The sequence below is a fragment of the Denticeps clupeoides genome, chromosome 8 (genome assembly GCF_900700375.1).
Source record: "Denticeps clupeoides chromosome 8, fDenClu1.1, whole genome shotgun sequence".
Taxonomy (NCBI): domain Eukaryota; kingdom Metazoa; phylum Chordata; class Actinopteri; order Clupeiformes; family Denticipitidae; genus Denticeps; species Denticeps clupeoides.
The window spans coordinates 4156347-4176296 of NC_041714.1; the positions used below are offsets into that span (position 1 = coordinate 4156347).

The following is a 19950-nucleotide window of genomic DNA, read 5'->3' on the forward strand; positions in this document are numbered from 1 at the left end:
GTAGTAATTACACAACACATGCATTATAAATGTACAAGTAGCTCTATGTAAAGACTTTTAACCCCACTATACACACTCCTTTTTCAGCCTGTTGGTGTATGCACACAATCATTGTGGACACATCATTGTTTCATATAGTTACTGCATTTATAAGATGTAGTTACACAGAAACACACACAAAGCCATTTGCACTGAGACAATATTTACAAGTGCACATGAGGCAGATTTTATTGTAATGGTAGATTAGAACAAGATGGCACATTCACTGGACCTATAGAACAGTCAAGTTTCCTTCCAGAAAGTAAGAAATGAGTGAAACATACCAAACTGTGTCAAAAGGAAATCTTTCACAGAGACCCATTGTCTCTGTGCCTGGTTTGTAAACCTTAGAGCACAGTCTCTCTCCAATATGTAGGATTATACAGTGGCAGGAGCAATACCACTCTGTCACTTAATGTTGGTTATATGCAAAGACATATTCTTACACCAAAATGTCAGATGGCATGCACATGAACATGTTGGCAAATGACAAATCGAGGCCAGGAGGTTCAAAGACAAAAGACAGAACCTAATGGCACACATATTTGGTTATATCCTCTCAAGTCACCATCATTTTGGCATGAAAATGTAGTACCACAGACAACCTTTATTGTATTAAAAGAAATCTCCCAAAATTTGACAAACTGTATAATTACCTGAAAACTCCAACCACAATATTGGAAAATAACACATGATGTACACAGACCTATGGCCAATTATATAAGACATATGCATTCATGCACACTGTGTCTAAGACATGTATGCAAAATGAACATAAGAAACAGCATTTCAGGACATCACTCCTGATGCATTGTAACGCAACTCCTAGAATATCAATGAAGTTATGGTTTTCAATATGAGGGACAGAATGTTGTGGTTATATGCAAGTGTGGTAAATAACCTACACTGGATTTGCAACAGTTAACCACACACATGCAAACCAACAGGAATGTAATCAGTGCAAGAATTAGATCATGAATGAAACTGGAGAATATAAAGTGACCTACAATATAGAATGGCTTCAATACAACAGTGGCGGAAGAGGCTGCATAAATAAATAACGCTACACAACAGCAGCTGGGTTCCATCTAACAGCACAAACCGGGTTACTCTGCTCAGCTCTAACATCCTAGTCTACCCTAGAGTATCAAATGAAGATGACCATAAGTATACACAGAAAGCAGGGTGCAGCCGGGACTTGCACAGGAGAGAGTGTGGGATGCATGCAGGAATGTTGAGGGATTTGTTTTACTGAGAGCAGAGAGTCTTTCATATGGTAATCCTAGACCAAAAAGTAAGCACAAAATACTTAAAAATGATTGCACATAAAAGGGGAACTGTCATAGGCCATGCAATTTAGTGCAACACCGAGCTCTTGTGTTATTCAAAATCACCAATCAGCGCACTGTAGATGGCATTTTATCTCCGCGTGAAGTGTCTTCAAGTGACCTCGGCCAGTGACTGAAAGGGAGCTATTTCTTAATGCCTGAGAAAAAGACCTTCTTGAGCCATTCTTCACCATGAGCGCCTCCACCCTCCTCAGTCACACAAGTGGTCAAATCAGCCTTTTGCAGAGAGGGTGACCTTCTCTATCCAGCGCAGGAACCGGCTGACGCGGGTGTACACACCAGGGTAGCTGGGATTGCCGCATCCGTGACCCCAGGAAATGACGCCTGTGAGGAACCAGCGCCCACCTTCTCCCTGGCACACCAGGGGACCCCCGCTGTCTCCCTGGCAGCTGTCCACTCGTCTCCTGTCTGACAGGCTGCCGGCACACAGCATGCGACTGGTGAAGCGGGTGCCATAGCGCTTCTTACATTTCCAGGATGGCAGCAGGGGAACCCAGGCCTGCAGCAGCGTGCGGGAATACTCCGAATCTGACAGAGAGGGGAAAAGATGTGATGAAGATGAGGAACCCAAACCGATACGTACAGGGCAAGTGGAAATGGGCCTTCCCGGTCAGCACCTGTGATGCCCCATCCAGTGATGACGCAGGCAGCAGGCCTCTTGCCCCACTTGCTGCCCTGAGCCGGCAGACAGGCCGCGTTGGTGTGGGGGTTAAAGGCCACACAGCTCCCCTCTGTGCCCTTGAGCCTGAGCAGGGCGATGTCGTACTCCCAGCCCTGGCTGCGGTACTTCTCATGGAGGACAATGCGATCGGGAGACAGGCTGCGCTCAAAGTCGTCCCTCTCCACCGTGTGGTAATCTCCCAGCCGCACCAAGTACCGAGACGGCTCACTGCCGAACCTGAGGAGGAGACGCAGGGCGGTGAACTGGGCGCTCGCTGAACCACAGCTAGGATCCGCAGAATGAAGAAAGCTTAGTGCTGAAGTGAGCTGAGGGCATGACCCGCCAACAAAAACACATCTGAGCCGGGTAGACCCCGGCAGTGAGGAGAGCAGCTTCGGTGCAGGCCAGGAAAATATGACACACCGTAAAAGGATATGCTCAGTATTTAACAGGCCATTTTGCTTACTTTGCCAAACTTTTGTTTCTGCGCAGCAGCCCTGCAGCGGCATTTTGTCAGAGCTCTTTGATACAGTGATATTTCTCAAGCCATCAAATTCACAAAGCTGATCGTTTTGGCCGTAGGGAATGTGTTGTCCTTGCAATGAAATATAAAATAATCTGCAATGATATATAAACAGATCCGTCTTAACAGAAGCGAATATCACTGATAATCTCATTACAGTAGCGTCTGGTGGTAGGTTGCTTCAGACCAGTCTGGCAAAAGCACCTAAAATGGGCATGTGAACATCAGAACTGGACTCCGTAGAAAGGCATTGAAAATGTGCCGGGAAAGCAAATCTGATCCATGAGAGCACCACCTCACTACTCACGGCATAGTGAGACACCACAGATACCACACCAGACCATCACATGACTAGTCCTTGTCTGGATTGGTCAGGGAAAGCAGCAAAAGGTAAAATCTACTTTAACAGCTGATCAACGTATATATTACAAGCCTATTATATATATTATTAGCTTTTTAGATAAATTTCATAATGGAATAACAGCATATTCCAGCTATAGCATGTGATACACTGTAACAAATTGACCTTTTGTGTCCATTTTATTTGTAGGCCTGAAGAGTAGATTCCTGTTGGTCCACTAGGTGTCTCCCTCTCACCTTTTAAAACAGTGAGCTGCAGTCACCACCCAACAGGAGGAGACGAGAGTTGCTCCACACAGAGGGTGGTTCCCTTTGGACTGGGATTTCAGCCACAGAGACACCTGCCATGGCCAGTCTCCCCTGTACAAAAATCATACAAAAAAAGTCAGAGGCAAAATTTGACATTCTGTCTATTTTTCCTTCAGTTGCTCCTCACCTAAGAGATTTGTCGCCCCCGATGATCCTCCTTCTTCGACGTGGTATGTTTGGTCGCAATCCACATGACTGGGTTGCCATGGTGCCATCTCCAACCAGCTCAGAAATGTAATCACAGATGACCCCAGCATCCTCACTGTGTCGGCAGTCATGATCGTCCTGTCCCACAGAAGAGCACTCACCCAGAGATGCCTCTGTGCCTGAACATCTCACATTATCCAGGTGAATGGGACCCTGTCCTTCTCCAAAATAGGCCATAGAGCGTGCTTTGGACACGCCTCTGACCAAGGGAAGGCAAAGGTATCAAACAACTTGACTCACCGGCTGCTAATACTTTTTTTGTCCCATCTACAAACCCTTTCCCTAGATAGGATGATGCAGCTCTTACACATAGCCCAGCTGCCTGCAGACCACCGCAGCGTTAACGTCGTTCCAGCCGTCGTCACAGACACTGCCCCACTGGCCGTTCAGAAACACCTCCACTCGACCCTCCTTCCTGCTCTCCCCAGCTACCAGCCTCACCAGGGGACCTGGGGTCGAAGCAGAGTCCATGAAGCAGGCATTTTATGGCAGCTGCTTGCAGAAATTAAATAACATGGGCTATTTATTATTTATTACTGAATTACATATGCAATAAAGGGGACATTTATATTAAACAAATGAAGTACTTCAACAGTACCGGAGACAGGCAGCAGTCCAGGCATATCATTTGTGTCTGATTCCTTCTCACAGCGCACACCTACATCTTCAGTGTGAGAGCAGTCGTGGTGACCCCACTCTGAATGGGCACACTGCAGCATTGAGCTCTCCGTACCCACACACTTCACCTCATCCAGCAGGATGAGGCCAGAGCCTTCGCCAAACGCAGCTTCCACAACCGCCTCCACCCGGCCTTTGCTGTTAAGCACACAGCATTACCACCTCCTTCACATTATGCAAATAAATATTTTCAATGAATGAGCAAAAGGCTACATCTCTATATCCATTTATATCCCATTTTCAAGTCTCAAGAAATTGCAACATTTTGTCTTTGAAAGCAGCGCAGTTAGATTTATTTAGCCTAAAACTATATTGTTGGCATTTATGAATTCATAAAAAAAGGTAATCAGTAATATGAACAAGATGAACAAGACCAATTTACATTCCATTATGATTACACTACTTTTTTATACAAGTGCCTGAATGTTCCATCAAGCACCTACTGAGTTGTAAGATCAGCTCAGTCCCACCTGAAGCCTAGTTGTCGACAGACAACCTGGGCGTTTTGCTCATTCCACTTATCATCACACACTGTACCCCAGTCCCCGGCATAGTAGACCTCCAGACGACCCTCCCAAGGGTTATCTGCTCCCACCAAGCGCACCACGCCATCTGAAAATCAAACTGATGTTCAGCTCTTAAAAGTTGTGCTCAATTGTGTACATACAATGAAAAAGAAATACATGTGTTTAATTAGGTTTCTGTACAATGGAACTGAGATGCCCATCAAGGTCTAACACTGATTGGTCATTCAAAACCATTTGGAGATGTTCATGGTTTTGTGTAGTTTCATACAGCTGGTGCGTAGGTCGGTATGAACTGTTGACCAACCTGTGTACGGGTTACAGGAGACACCAGCATCCTCCATGTGGTCACAGTTGTGCCTCCCCCAGCCTCCGTGAGGGCACTCCTCCAAGGACAACTCATTGCCTGTGCACTGAACACCATCCAAATGAATGGGCCCAGTGCCCTGCCCGAAATGAGCCCACGTCCAGGCTTTTGGCACTCCCCTAACCAAACAAATACAAACACTAAACCACAACACTCTACTGGGATACACATTTAGATAGACACATTGTACTACAGTATACATGTAAGTAGTGTTTACAAATAACTTCTTAATGTATAATATATTGTTCGTAATATTATTTATGTGGTATGGGATTTATGAATCAGTACTTATGTGACAGTGCTACTTTAAATTCAAATTTTATTTGTCACGTACACAGTCATACACGGTATGATATGCAGTGAAATGGTTGTACTTTACACACTTTATGTTACGAATGGATACAGCTAATCTATGGATTCTGTATTAATAGATTAACATTTGTGTTTCCCATCATTCTTCCCAAATTGGATGGTTTTGAATTTTGTAATTTGGGGAAAAACTGCTTGAGGAACCCATTTCTCATTGAAGTACAGTATCTAAAAAAAGTGAGTAGACGCCTAACATTTTTGTAAATGTTTTATTATATCTTTCTTTGAGAGAACACAGAAAGTAGTCCGTGTACTGCTTGTATACCAGCATAAATTTGCTGTCCCCTCAAAATATCTCAAAACACAGCAATTAATGTCTACACTGCTGCCAACAAAAGTAAGTACACTCCAATGTGAAAATGTGCAAAATGTGCTCAGAGCATCAATATTTTCATTGGCCATCATTATTTTCCAGCAGTGCCTTAACTGTCTTGGGCATGGAGCTCACTAGAGCTTCAGAGGTTGCCACAGGAATCCTCATCCACACCTCCATGACAACATGACTTGGCTGGTAGAGATCTTGTGCTCCTCCACATTTCATTTGAAGGTGCCCCATGGATCCTCAGTAGGGTTTAGGTCTTCTTGGAGGTGTGTTTAGGGTCGTTATCATGTTGGAATACTGCCCTGCGACCCAGTTTCCAAAAGGAGGGGTTTATGCTATACTTCAGTATGTCACTGTACAATTTGCCGTTCATGTTCAGCAGTCATGCAGCCTTATAATACCATGACACTCCCAACACCATTCTTGACTATAGGCACACTTGTCTTTGTACTCCTCACCTGGGTTGCCAGTACACACAACTTGAAACCGTCTGAACCAAATAAGTGGATGTGTGTCTCATGTGATCTCAGGATTTGGTTCTAGTAATCCATGTCCTTAGTCTGCTTGTTGTTTATGGGCTTACTTGTGAAGCAGCCTTAAAAGAGGCATCCTTCTGGGACAACAGCCATGCAGACCCAATTCGACGCTGAGCATGTGCTCTCAACATCTTTGGTCGACCTTGGCAAGGCCTGTTCTGAGTGGAACCTGTCATGTTAAACTACAGTATGGCCACTGGGCTGCAGCTCAGTTTCAGGTTGCTGGCAACCTTCTAACAGTCTAGGCCACAAGGTGTCAAGTTGAAATGCATTTACCAGTATGAGAGAGTATGAGAGCGACAACAGCAAGTTTAACACACCTGCCCATAATTCACAACCAAGACCATGTCACATGATACCAGGGAGGGAAAGTGTCTATTTGGGCACAATTTGGAAATTTTCACTTAGGTGTGTACTTACTTTTGTTTAATGGCTGTGTGTTACGTTTTTTGAAGGGACATTACATTTATGCTGTTATGCAAGCTGTACATTGTGTGGGCAGAACCCCCTTAAACCAATGTTTCCCAACCCTGGTCCCAGAGGATCTGCCAGGAAGTTTCTGTTCCAACACACCTATATTCATAATCTGCTATACTCATTATTAGGCCATTAAGTAACACCTGAGCCTAATTAAGGTAGAGCTGGAGTAAAGACTCTTCCTCCAGGACCAGGGTTGGGAAAAAATACTAAATTACCCACAAACTGAATATGGACAAGGTTTACTACAGTAAGCTAAAAAATCCACCGGAAAAGGCAGAAACGAGATGAACCTCCTGTTCACTCCTTGTTCAGATCCCCTGCTCTTCCTCCCCCCAGCTAAACATCCAATAACTGTCAGTATGCAAATGAGCTGATACAAGGTTTCTCAGACAGTAGAGCTGTAGATCTTGGGTTGGGTCAGACCTATGCTTTCCATATGATTCGCCTAGTAATTTGTTTCGGTGATTGGTAAAAGTGTTTCCCATGTTGTAAAATAGTTTTATTAAATGTTAATTTTTAATGAAATGTTCATTTGATTTGCAATTCTAGGCCACGGTTGTCAGGTGATGTGTTTCAATTATTGCGAGAGAAAATGGATGCTGAGAAAAACGGATGCTGAAAAAGTGAAGTTAGCCTATGGCAATTATGTTTCAAACCAGTTCATTTCACATTTCCTTTTCCTCTTAGTCTAGCACTCGTAGCGTGCACAAAGAAGGCCGGACATTTAAAAAGCTGTAATGTCGGGTCAGGCCAAATTCTGTCTTTTTAGGCAGATGACAGTTCTAGTAGGCAGCTGCACAACATTGGGAGGTTTTGAGGAAGCGACTGGTGAGATAATAAAAGACAACTAAAAAAATGTATCTATATTTGTACAATAAGTGTACAATAAATTGTTCTCACAGTTTCAGTCTGGAATTTAAGTGTTTTCTCTATCCCACAACCACCACTGTGAGCCTGTCTGCGCGGACTGGAGCCGACTGGAGAACCTGTCTCTGTCAGAACCTCGTCCCCGCTTTCAACTCTGCACTCAACAGTTTTCTCCGTTCATATACTGATGTAATCACAACAATTTTAGTAAAGACCCTAAGAACTACACCAGCTGACGCTCAGCCTTCAAGTGGGACACCCAAGTTGGGCAGGCATGACGAAGTGCAAACTTAGCTTGAAAAATCTAGCACTTAAATCCATCACTGAACCCATGGAAGTTTCAGATTCTACTTTACACTATCTGAACAGCTTTTTCAAGCTTAATGATTAATGATTATTGCCATGCTCCAATGTTTCTTTTTGTCGTAAAATGAGCTGCTGCTCACCCAAGGCCAAGCTGTCTGCACACCACTTCAGCATCGATGTCATCCCACTGGTCATCACAGATTGTTCCCCACCTCCCGTTATGATACACTTCCACACGCCCTTCAAAATCCTCAAGGCCACCGACAAGCCTCAAGGGGGCACCGTTGCCTAGAAGGGACATTCGTTTAGGTTTAACTACGAGCAGGGAAAAGACACTGAAGGATAAGTACACAAAGCATGATCAGCAGCTTTGACTTCAACACCTCATAAAATGATCTCCAAGAACCTGTAGCCATTGGTCATTACATTTTAATAGACACTAAGCTGAACACACAACATGAGATTTATGAGAAAGTGTGCAAGTGGCTCATGATGAACATGATTGCCACTTGTTGAGCCGGCTAAGAGCAGGCTGTCCAAGCAGGGGGTCAGATGAGACCTCCACTGCCCCACCATCTGTATTCTCAGATAGTTCTCCCCCTCCTAATGTTTCCAATTGAATTATTCAATGCATGCGCTAAATATACCCTGGCTTACCAGCAGCCGCTATCCCTGCAGTGTGCTGCCAGGGTCACTGTTCTTTCAGGACCCCTAAGAAAGAATTCTGAAATAGGATCCTCTCTTACACTGATTCACTGCAGGAGAAAATAACATAAAATACTTCTATATTTAATAATGGCTTCTGCATAGACTTGAGTATCACAGAACAATCTGTAATGGAAATTTCTTCAATGGTAATTGCTGCATAAAATATAGAGATCTTTGATGATTAATTAAATCTAGTTATATGATAGCTACTTTGGCAAGACCAAATCATGGTGGAAATGATTTTGAATGAACTTCCAACAAGAGGTTACAGTGGCTGAATGTGCAGTACCAAAAAATAATACTTATTGTAAGAAGCCTTATTCTTGTTATATTGTTTCTATTTTTTTCTATTCTAAGACGATTTATTTGCATACTTGTATATTGAATCTTTTATTATACAGTCGACATAGTGTCTATACTATTTGTCTTTTGTTGCTCTTATCTTGTACTGTACACTTCCTGTAAATTTCCCACTAACTAAGGTTCTCTTCCCATTAATAAAGGATCATCTTAATTGATCATAAATACATCATCTTTACCATCAGGGGCTGCACACACAACTCCTGCTTCATTTCCATGATTACAGTCACCGGTGACAAACTTCCTGCACCGGCATTCCAGCAAAGAGTTCTCATTGCCATGACAGCCAAGGCGCTCATAGTGGAAAAGTCCAGAGCCAGGCCCAAAATAGGAGTGCTGAAGTGCTGTGCCGATCTCTCTGTCAAGAAATAACTGGGATGTCAGTCATTTTAAACACATACAAACAAGGCAATGCGCCACCTGACTACAACAGTTCATACCCCAGGCCGAGCTGCCGACAAACAACACTGGCGTCTCTGTCCGTCCAATGCGTGTCACACACTGATCCCCAATGGCCATTCAGAAACACTTCTAGGCGGCCGCCATTAGAAGAGGAACGTCCATCGAGTCTGACCGCACCTAGAAGGCAGATGGAAGAGGCTCATTAAAAGATAAAAGAACAATATGTGACTATTTATTAAAATCATTACTTTTTCAGAAGAACACTCTCTCACACGAATCCATAAACCCATTACAACTACAAACTGTCATAATGGCATGTGGAAGCATAAACTGTGGTTTTAATTATTGCTACAGATTTTAAGAAGAAAAATAAGCAGAGATTTGCACATGTACACACACGTACGCATTGAAAATGTTAGCAGTATGGAGGAGAATGCAGATAGAGGTAATCACAGCGAACACAGACAAGACTAAACTGATTTCAGTGCCGATGATGCCCTCAAGCTCAAAACACGATGCATTGCTGACAGACGGGCACAACGAAAGCCAGACATTTAATGGGGAGAGAGAGATACGCTGTCCCAAAAGAGCTCCAGGCCACAGAGACAGACAAACGAGGCCCTATGATTGATGTCTACAAATCCTAGACATAGCTATAGACAATAGAAAGAAAGGATTAAATGGCAGATGTACCCTTGACATTGAGATTACAGAATAATGAACAATTGCAATCATGGTTATTCTAAATAAGAAAACCGCATTTCTGTCTTCACCTTGATGGCAGTCACAGTAAGCCCAGCCGATGGCTCCAGAATTTTGCCGGTAGAAGCACCAGGGATTGGACTCCCGATCTGGGTTGCGACAGTGGCTGTGTTCTCCCAGCCCCCTGTTGGGATACTGCAGCACGTAGTCGGGAAACTCTGTCCACTTCATACAGGGGTAGCCAGAATCAGTGAGACTCACAGAGCCGTTGTAAAAGCCCAGCTCATTAAATCCAACTGAGCAGGACAATGGAGCTGAGGACCAGAAAAAAAACACCATCAAGACTGACGTTTCAGACCAATAGAAGACTTTTAAGTCCTAAATCTGATGCGGATAAATTGCTCTAAGTAAAATGTGTCACTACATCAAATATTTGAAACATAGATCCACCAACTGCCACTAAAAGGACCATGATTGGTGAAGATCATGAAATGTATGGGTGATATCCATACATTTCAGTCATTGTACTCGACCCGGCAACCAAACAATCTTTAAACTCAGCTGTCCATAATAATGTACGTTCTTCCACCTCTTAGTGCAAAGCAAACATTGGTTATTAGAACTGATAAAAACTGAGCCACGTTTCATGAAGCATACTGACACGATCATAACCAGCCCATTCATCCTGAACACCATCTCTTTCAACTCCTCCACTCTGGCAGAAGACTCAAGGTCATGGCAGCCAGATCCACTACAGGAGTATTTCCCAATGTGTGGCGCAGCCTGCTGGTAGACCACAAAGGTACTGCACTTAATTTTCAACATTATGTACTCTGTTTCTGTAAGGACTCTTTTGAAGGCGCTAGATCTGGTTTAGTGGGTGAAAAACCAAATGACACAACAGGTCAGATGTTCCATGTGTTAAGTGAATCAATTTCGTAATTGTGCTTCGTGACTCAGGACATTTTGACTTGTTGATATTCTGGGGGTCTTTTTGCTCCTCATTACCATCAGTACCATTACGAATGAAGGTTGCCAGATCTGAGACTGCACAGCCACACTGATACTCTGAGCTACTCTTTTTAATGACTGGGGGAATTTGTGTGGATTGGTCCAGCTAAATCGAAGGAGATCCTTTAAGAAAACCATAGAAATTGGCCTCTGAACAGCTTATGCAGGCTAGATTAAGGCATTTCACTGTGAATTACCCTGTGTGAAAGTCCATAGTCCATGTCCTGTGAGAAGCTGAGAGAGCCAGCAATACATTTCCCTCACTGCTGAATACATTAGATTGAAGGAGAAAAAAAAAATTGCCTTTCAAACCTGGGAAAAGAAATATAAAAAGTCTGAAAAAAAAAAAAAAAACACTGTCCGCATCAACCGAGGATGGTCCAGGCAGACGGTGCAGCTACAATGCCAACAATTCCATTCACAAGCCTCAGACGGGGCCAGCACCATTAAATATAGCCGTTTGGACATAGGAGTCGCGTTCCTGTGAGTAATCAGACCTCTTTCCATCCCACCTCGGACTGCTCTATATGTGTTCCGCGTCTGCTGTTAATTACATCTGAGCAGCGGTGAGCCGGAGATAGTAAGTCTGTGGCCGGGACCCCACTCCAAAACAACCAGGAATCTGGACGTCTTGACCTCTTACTGCACAGAAGTAGGACATTAAACCACATATGCCAATCTCCACGGTTACACAGATCACACTTTACAGAGGGCAAATATACGAATGGTGGAACGGCACTTGAACCAATTAGGACTTTATTATGCTTGTGTAGCCTGAAGCTGTGGCATTAAATGCTCTCATAAATTCAGTCTGGGGAAAAAGCAATAAGTCTGCCATGGGTTTTACCCAATTTGAGTGACAAAGATTGACACCAAAAGTCTGAATTTATTTAAATATGGAATCAATTTGGAAGCAAAGCACTTAGCCAAAGATGATGTGCTAAGTTCCTCCAATCACCTGAGAGCCTGGTGTGAAAGTCTTAAGGAGGGAGAAACAAGACCTGCCAGGGATATATTGCCTCACTCGCTTCCTTCTCGTTCACCCTTCGGATTATGGACTCACGGGTCCTTTGAGGTGAAAAAAGGCGAACATTCACACCTGAGAACATTCGCTGGCAAATCTACAGCCACCGAGCTTTTGCCCCGGCCCTGTCTGTGCTTGTTCCTGGCCGTCTGTCTGCTTTAGCGCACGATTAGCAGGGCGCGTGTGGACCGGTTTAAAAGGGCCGGTGTTCGCGCTCTCGGTGGAGGTGGACATGCATGGTTCCCTGCGTCCAGAACTGACAGTGATACAGAGAGCGAATGACGGAAAGCTTCCTGACATCCTGCCGACGCATTGACTCAGCAGAACCCAAGGCACGTTTTGAGACCTGAGAGGGTCCTGAGAGTCAGGGCTGAGTTTCAAAATGAAGCTCTTTATTTTCCACTCCATACTCCGGAGTTGCGCTCTGTCTGCCCAGAATAAAATGGAACAAAATGAGATGTTTATCCGCACTAATAGACTCCTTAATACTCCATTCCAAAACATGCAAATGGAACTTGGCTACCTGCTTAACTCGCTCCCTGCAAGGGCCATTCAGAGACAAGATTCATTTTTCATAAAGTTCACGCAGCACTTTTATTTTGATCAAAAACGTTGGTTCTAGATCATTTATGTGATTGCTAAGATTTTTGGGAATACTGCAGACAGGAAAAACTTTCACACACCCACAGCCCAGGAACAGTGCGCTCAATTCATCAGTAAATGAATGGCATCCGCAGGTCAGCTCAACACAGGGTTAATTGCTCATATTGATCAAACACAACTGAAATCTGAACACAACACGCTGACAAGCACGCGTGCATGAATCTTTCCGTGAGTTGGTGTGTCTAACCTTTGGACCAGTGGTGCACAAGAACACACCCTCATACGTGATAAGCACAGTAAGAGTGTTTACATACATTCCTTGCTGAACAAATGCATAGACCCTGATAGAAAAGTGTCCAGATCTGTACTCTGCTTATTCAGTCAACTGGCACCAGCACTTGCAGATTTCACAAACCAGTCCTTCCATGTCCTATTCAGCCAGTCAGTGAAATAGCAATCATTTTTTAAATTAAGATTCAAAAGTGAATCTTGGAAAAAAAAATACATTCAACTTTCTCCACATAAAAAAGTTGGGATTGTCACCACAGCCAAGTTCAGGCCCAGGGATCAGGGTACAAAAACATGGAACAAGTATATCATCTCAGGGGCCTTTCAGTTGAGTTTGGAGCACAAGTGTTCTGTTCCAAACATCTTCTCGTTCACTACAGAGTGCACAATGTAGAGAATAAGCCAACATTTCAGACAACTGTGCCTTGTTCAATGTACAGTGGATTATCGAGTGAGTGAGTGGAGGTTTCAGGCACAGCAAAGGTCTTTTGTTACAGAGAATGAACATAATAGGGCCAAGACAAGTGAACAACATACACAGAAGAAAACAAGTCAGGCCCATAATGGTGGAAGGCGGCATGTGACACCCTGTGACCGGACCTGATCTTAAATTGTTTTAGAGTTGTTGGGTGGCTTTACTTTGTCGCTCTGGATGATGTTTCTAAGAGGGTATGAATTTAATGATTACAGATTGATTAAGAGATTGATGGGAGAATAGTGAACAACATAACACACTTCCATGAATTTAGTCTTCCCAAGACTAAATTATTTCTTTCTACCAGCCTTTATTGGCTTCATTGGTTGACTCTCAGCCATTAGCAGAGTTTTAAAGGAAATAATGTTTTTCTCTTGCGAGTTCTGCCTTCCATGATTTCTGAATATTGTATTATTATTGTCTTATTTTAGGTGGATCGACGGTGTGAATATTAGAGGTGGCACTTGATACATTACCCAGTGTCCACACAGACATCCCCACATAGAGGTTTCCATTCCTCTCACTTTCCTGATTCGCCCACACTCAGTATTGAGCTCACGTTGCATTCTATAATCTAGCCTGCAGTAATTCCTGTAAATTAAGCAATTGGCCGAAACAGGACCGGGGTACAAATTCCATCCGTGAAGTGAAAGTGAAGTGATTGTCACTGTGATACACTGCAGCACAGCACACGGTGACACAATGAAATGTGTCCTCTGCCTTTATCCAACACCTTTGGTGAGCAGTGGGCAGCCATGACAGGCGCCCAGGGACCAGTGTGTGGGGACCTTCTGATTACGGGGCCGCTTCCTTAACCGCTAGGCCACCACTAGTCACCCAGTGACTAATATGGCACCATAACATAGTATGCAGGTGATGAGGAAAGATGGTCAGTTTTTTTTTTTTTGCAGAGGACCATATGCCATTACAGCTTCAAAAAACAGCATCATGTGGAATTCATGAGCAGCTTTACAACAGAGTCTGAGCATGAGGCAATAGGGTCGGAATCTCTTGCTGTCTGAGCATGAACTGACAGCAGAAGACATAGCATAAGTTCAGAATCAGAGGTCAGAAAGGGTTTAGGGCTCCTTATTTGGGATTTCTGTAAGATGATCTGCCCAGGCTTGGTAAGGAGTGGTGTAATGTTTAACGGGGTTGGACGAGGGGTATGATGATTATATATTTTTAAATCGCACATACTCATCTTACTGTTCTTTACTTACAATGTATGTTTATATATATATATATATATATATATATATATATATATATATATATATATATATATATATATATATATATATATATTCACACACACACACACACACACACACACACTTGTCTTACTCAATGACACATGATACATTGCATTGACTTTTTATGAAGATATTAAAGCTCCCTATTGTGACCCACTTCAATAGGGACTTCAACTTCGGTTTCTCTGCTGCAGGACAGATGTAATGCATCTGCCTGTCAGTCTTTATTTATTCTCCCCTAAATGCATAAGTGGATGGGTGTCTCTTGGCAGAGGAGGAAATGTTCACAGCAGGAAATAAAACACGAACATTCGCAGTCACCTTGCAGTGGTCTGATGGAGGAAGACGTCACCTAACTTGAACTCTGAATGGGCGGGGCTTCACCAGCATATACCTGTGTTCATTTGCTAAGGCATTAATCACCGCAGGAGCTGGAATAATAGCACGCATGCTTCTTTCCTTTTTATCAGGAATTAATATATGCAAACACACTTACCCGAACTCTGCACAGTATTTATGAAGCCATTCTGTGATACCGCCTAAAAAAAAACCAAAAAAAAAACAGCACCATGTCATTGTTTTATATGCAGCAATATTAACCCTGGTAAAATGGGACAACGGTTCAATTATAATGTGCTTTAATATTCTTTTTTTATTCATTATAACAAAAAAAAAATGCTTATAAGCCAACCCAAGTGTTATATAGATGTTTTCACGCAGACAGCCTACAACATGTTCACGAGACTGCATCATATCTACAGTCATATCTCATAAACTGCAGTCCGGAGAGATAATAATTAATGATTACATTTTACATTTGACATTTATCAGACGCCCTAGACCAGAGTGACTTACAGTCGGTAGTGACAGGGACAGGGTTAAGTGTCCTTCTCAGGGACACAATGGTAGTAAGTGGGGTTGGAACCCTGTGCCTCTGAGAGAGACACGTTGGAAAGTATTTTGGTTATTTCGAATTCCCCTTGTGCTCCCATGCACCAGTGAGTAGCTACACTGCAAACTCGATGCAGAGGGATGTGCGACTGCGGGAGGCTGGCCATGAGGAACCACTTTACAACGTGGGACCATGAACTCCAGAGCAAAAGCTAAGATCAAAGGATGACCCACATCTGCTTTTACAGGAAACATTTTATAACACGTCTCCTATCCCGGCAAATTCAGAGGAGACAATGATTATATTCATACCAGCGCCTGTGTATTATGAATGACTGACATAAAATGACCATCTAGTCAAATCAGGTTGGTACCAGCCTAGTGGGTAACACACTCGCCTGTGAACCAGAAGACCCGGGTTCAAATCCCACTTACTACCATTGTGTCCCTGAGCAAGACACTTAACTCTGAGTGTCTCCAGGGGGGGACTGTCCCTGTAACTACTGATTGCAAGTCTCTCTGGATAAGGGCGTCTGGTAAATGCTCTAAATGTAAATCCTTGGACGAATATACTAGTTAGAATTATTAAAAATGCTCCGGGTAAAACTTTTTAAAAACGTGGACCTACCTCCCCAGGCGCCGGGACCAGAGAGCAGCAGGCGGACAGCAGCAGCAGCAGAAATAAGACTCCCCGGGACGCCGTGATGTCCATCCTGCGGCTGTCATTGCCCGCGGCCGCCCATTCCCCTCCACCTCCCGCCCGCGCCCAGAACCGCTCCCGCACGCACGCACGCACGCACGCACGCACGCGCGCGCCGCTCCCGTCCCGGGTCCAAGTACAGGCTGCTTACCGGCAACAGAAGTAAAAAAAATAAAAACGAGAGAATAAAGAATACTAATGAAGGGGGGTAAAGAGCGCGGTTCTCCGTGAGGGAGCGCCGGAGCGTCTGTTGCGGCGGCGGGACGGGAGTGTTCGCGCCCGCAGGACGGGGGCGTCGCGCAGAGATCCCCACAAACCCCCCCCGGGAAACGATCATAAAGCAGCCTTCACACAGACCCTGCCCTAACGCGCCATTATCGGCCTAATAATGACGGCGTGGGTGGGAACGAGGAGATTTATACGACCAGTCCTGCCTTCGAAAGGTGTGCGAGGTGCGTCAGAACATCGCAGGATCGAGAAGACATGTTACTATCCTGATTCCTAAAATCATTTTCATTAATCATCATGAGTAGACAATAAGAACAACAGCAATTACGATCGTGACAAAAGTGTATTATGCAAATAGCATGTGAAAGTGATTGTCATTGAGAAACACTGCAGCACAGCACACGGTGACACAACGAAATGTGTCCTCTGCTTTTAACCATCACCCTTGGTGGGCAGTGGGCAGCCATGACAGGCGCCCGGGGAGCAGTGTGTGGGGACGGTGCTTTGCTCAGTGGCACCTCAGCGGCACCTGCATGATGCCAATTCAACTTGAAGAAGGGAACAAGCAACAGGAAGGCAAGAAATGATGTTTCAATTTGTGACATTTCACTAATTTCAGTGCTTTTCCTTCATTCTATAGGATCAGCTGCATTTTCTTTGGTTCAGAATCTCCAGATTATTAAGCTTCAAAGGCGCCTGCACCCGTACAGAGGAATGGGGAGGGGGAAAAGACTGACAAAACTTGTATCCCTTTTTATAGTTGGTATTTTATTACAATTTTGCTTTATTAACGTGCACAACAGCACAGCAGCCAACAATGACAACGATGTACCATGGCGGCTGTGTGAATGCTTCAGTCTGTTGCAATGTCAGATACCAGAATAAGCTGTTGAGATCCAATACACCGGCAGCATGGTCTGTGCCTTTCCTTCGCGATACAGAACAATGTTTCCTCTCCGTCTAGACAATTTGTTTTGGCAGATAAGGCAAGGGAGGAAACGGAGGGCGGCGATCTATCAGGGAGCGTTTAAACGTCTGGGTCTTCTAATCAAGTAAAGTGGCATTTGGCTGCAAAATAACCTGACTAAATGGTGCACACTGTGCACACGGCAATAATTTATGACAAACCCCAGGACACATCTAATCACATTTTCCGTTTCAGAGACAGCGAGGAACGGCGAGGAACTTACTGGCATGCAACATCATACACCACTAGCAAAGATAATAATTTATCATTTTCTAATTTAGAATTTTCTGAGGAGACAACAAACAAAAACTCCGGCACAGGACAAGCAAATGTTCCGCTAATTTCAGGCCATTATTAACATACACACATTAGTGCCAGACGGACAACACGTAATGTTAAATTTACCTGACCGAGAACACCATCAACTGTCTACATTTCTGCAACAAAATGCAAATCTGTTAATGTCCACGATCATAAGAAGTTCAAGAACAGAAGTGGACGTCGAGGCAACAACGCGGTCAGATCTCCTTCCGGATGTTGGGGTGTCTCTTCAGCAGGCTGGTGGCCTGCCGCGGAAGGAGTCGGCCTCCCTGGCCGCTGGCCTGCTGTGCTGCTTTTATCTTCATCTCTGCCTATGCACAGACAAAAGGAGACACGTGGAGTTAGCAGCAAACAGAAGGATGAAGGTTTTCACAGCACAACAAAAGAAGGGCTTAAACATGAAAGCTACATAATCTCACCTGATAAAAATCTAACTGCTGCCATGGGAGAGGTGGGAAAAAGGGTGGTAGACCTAACAGGAAATAGGGCGGCTTTTCCTGTATGTTTGTTTATTTAATGCCTGCCAGCTCAGGAAATGTCAGGAAAAATTAGGCAGCCCATTCCATCTAATTAGCCTTTCCGTACAGTCCTAGGCTGGGAATTACCCTAACATAGCACCAGCAGATCAGCGGCTGCAGAATCAATTACTTCGTGCTCACGTTACCTGAGCTTTCGCTATACATTCATAGAAGGTCTTCACTTCGCTGGAACAGAGGGCATCGTTAAAGTCCGACTTCTTCCAACAAGCCATCAGAAGCGAAATCTCTGTAATGCAGGAGGCCTCTGAAACAAGAAAGTGTTTCCCATTATATTTAATATATTTACATTTACGGCATTTACAATCAGTATTTACAGGGACAGCCCCCCCCCTGGAGACACTCAGGGTTAAGTGTCTTGCTCAGAGACACAATGGTAGTAAGTGGGATTTGAACCTGGGTCTTCTGGTTCATAGGCGAGTGTGTTACCCACTATGCTACTACCACCCTCTTAGGTTATTATATAATAAACTATATTGTATATTATATTGTGTGTTTAATTACCATTAAAACACACATAGTTTAAGGAGATTCCGACATGGGAAACATATTTATTAGCTAGTTTTACTGGAGAAAACATCTGGCATCTATGGCATAACAACCTTCGTGATATGCTCATATATTTACTTTATTTAGCAGACGCTTTTATCCAAAGCGACTTATAAGAGGAAGACACCAGCAATTCTCATTCGATTTCTATAGAATTTGAGTTTACAAAACTAAGAACCCTGATAAGGCCTAACTTGTCAGAAAAGAGCATGCTTGGATATTGTTAGGTGCTAGTCGAAGAAAAAATTATAATGTGTATATATATATATATTTTGTATTGTTTTTATATATATATATCATTTTCCATAATGCTGAAAAATCATCCCCATGGCCTAACTTAAAGCAGTTGACTGTGAAATGCTGTCATCTGTTCTATGGTTTACTGAGCCTAAAATTTGAAATATCTTGCTTTCTTAATATTATCTTATGTTTAAGGTAACTGCACAACTTCCAATCTCGTATTATGTACTACTCTATAAAAGTCTACTCTGTAAAAATAAACCCATAAATGAGTAGGTGTGGTGGTGTACATTTCAAAACCACATGACATTAGAAGTGAATTTTGAAATATAAAAGTCGGTCTGCCAGCCAAAATTGAGTTTGGAAAAAATCTAATATATCACCATATACACAATCAGCGTTCAGAAATACCCCGGTGGGAATTATATGTACGTTTTTGTAAAGATGTATTTATATATGCGACACGATCCTGACCTCCTCTTCGCATCTTGCGACTGGCCACTTCGTCCTTGAGGACCAGCGGCTTGTTGGGCTTCAGCACCGGCCTGCCATGCTGCCGGCTGAGCAGCTTGCTGACCTTCTGCTGCAGCGCGGTGGTCCCCTGAGCCGCCATTCTGCCACGCACTTGCAAAGCACCGCACTTGCGGAGGAAAGAGGAGAGCGACTGTGCCGTCCGGTTTAAAACGAAGTGCCGTGAACACGAGTGTCTGAAGAGAAAGAGAGCCGCATCGCAAATCGGTCCTCCTGGTTGATGCGAGCCGCCATGTTGAGCCGTACGTCGATCGCAACTGT

At 43.8% G+C, this 19950-nt stretch overlaps 2 protein-coding genes across 2 annotated transcripts; both read right to left on the reverse strand.

The window, feature by feature from the left end:
* Positions 1-24: 24 nt before the first annotated feature.
* LOC114795365 (neurotrypsin) lies at positions 25-16638 on the reverse strand. The gene is made up of 14 exons (XM_028988543.1): positions 16246-16638; positions 15223-15265; positions 10141-10383; positions 9406-9544; positions 9145-9323; positions 8038-8185; positions 4958-5136; positions 4597-4738; positions 4047-4264; positions 3756-3897; positions 3369-3647; positions 3170-3292; positions 2006-2286; positions 25-1916 (listed from the first exon to the last, which is right to left on the reverse strand). Exons 1-14 carry the CDS (start codon positions 16327-16329, stop codon positions 1600-1602), a joined length of 2517 nt encoding a protein of 838 aa, XP_028844376.1. The 5' UTR covers positions 16330-16638; the 3' UTR covers positions 25-1599.
* A 654-nt stretch (positions 16639-17292) lies between these two features.
* On the reverse strand, positions 17293-19950 carry chchd1 (coiled-coil-helix-coiled-coil-helix domain containing 1). Its single transcript, XM_028988603.1, has 3 exons — positions 19633-19950; positions 18498-18616; positions 17293-18144 (listed from the first exon to the last, which is right to left on the reverse strand). The coding sequence occupies exons 1-3, from the start codon at positions 19769-19771 to the stop codon at positions 18031-18033; spliced, it is 372 nt and encodes a 123-aa protein (XP_028844436.1). The 5' UTR covers positions 19772-19950; the 3' UTR covers positions 17293-18030.

What these genes read in the sequence shown, in the direction of transcription:
- chchd1 (XM_028988603.1), bottom strand. Translation starts at nt 19,771, where the DNA reads ATGGCGGCTCAGGGGACCACCGCGCTGCAGCAGAAGGTCAGCAAGCTG. An exon ending in TCGCAAGATGCGAAGAGGAG is followed by an intron (nt 18,617 to 19,632) that starts GTCAGGATCGTG and finishes TTCTTGTTTCAG; the next exon opens with AGGCCTCCTGCATTACAGAG. An exon ending in AATGTATAGCGAAAGCTCAG is followed by an intron (nt 18,145 to 18,497) that starts GTAACGTGAGCA and finishes GTCTGTGCATAG; the next exon opens with GCAGAGATGAAGATAAAAGC.
- LOC114795365 (XM_028988543.1), bottom strand. Translation starts at nt 16,329, where the DNA reads ATGGACATCACGGCGTCCCGGGGAGTCTTATTTCTGCTGCTGCTGCTG. An exon ending in TGTGTGTGCAGCCCCTGATG is followed by an intron (nt 8,186 to 9,144) that starts GTAAAGATGATG and finishes TGTCCCTTCTAG; the next exon opens with GCAACGGTGCCCCCTTGAGG. An exon ending in GCAGCTCACTGTTTTAAAAG is followed by an intron (nt 2,287 to 3,169) that starts GTGAGAGGGAGA and finishes TCTCCTCCTCAG; the next exon opens with GTTCGGCAGTGAGCCGTCTC.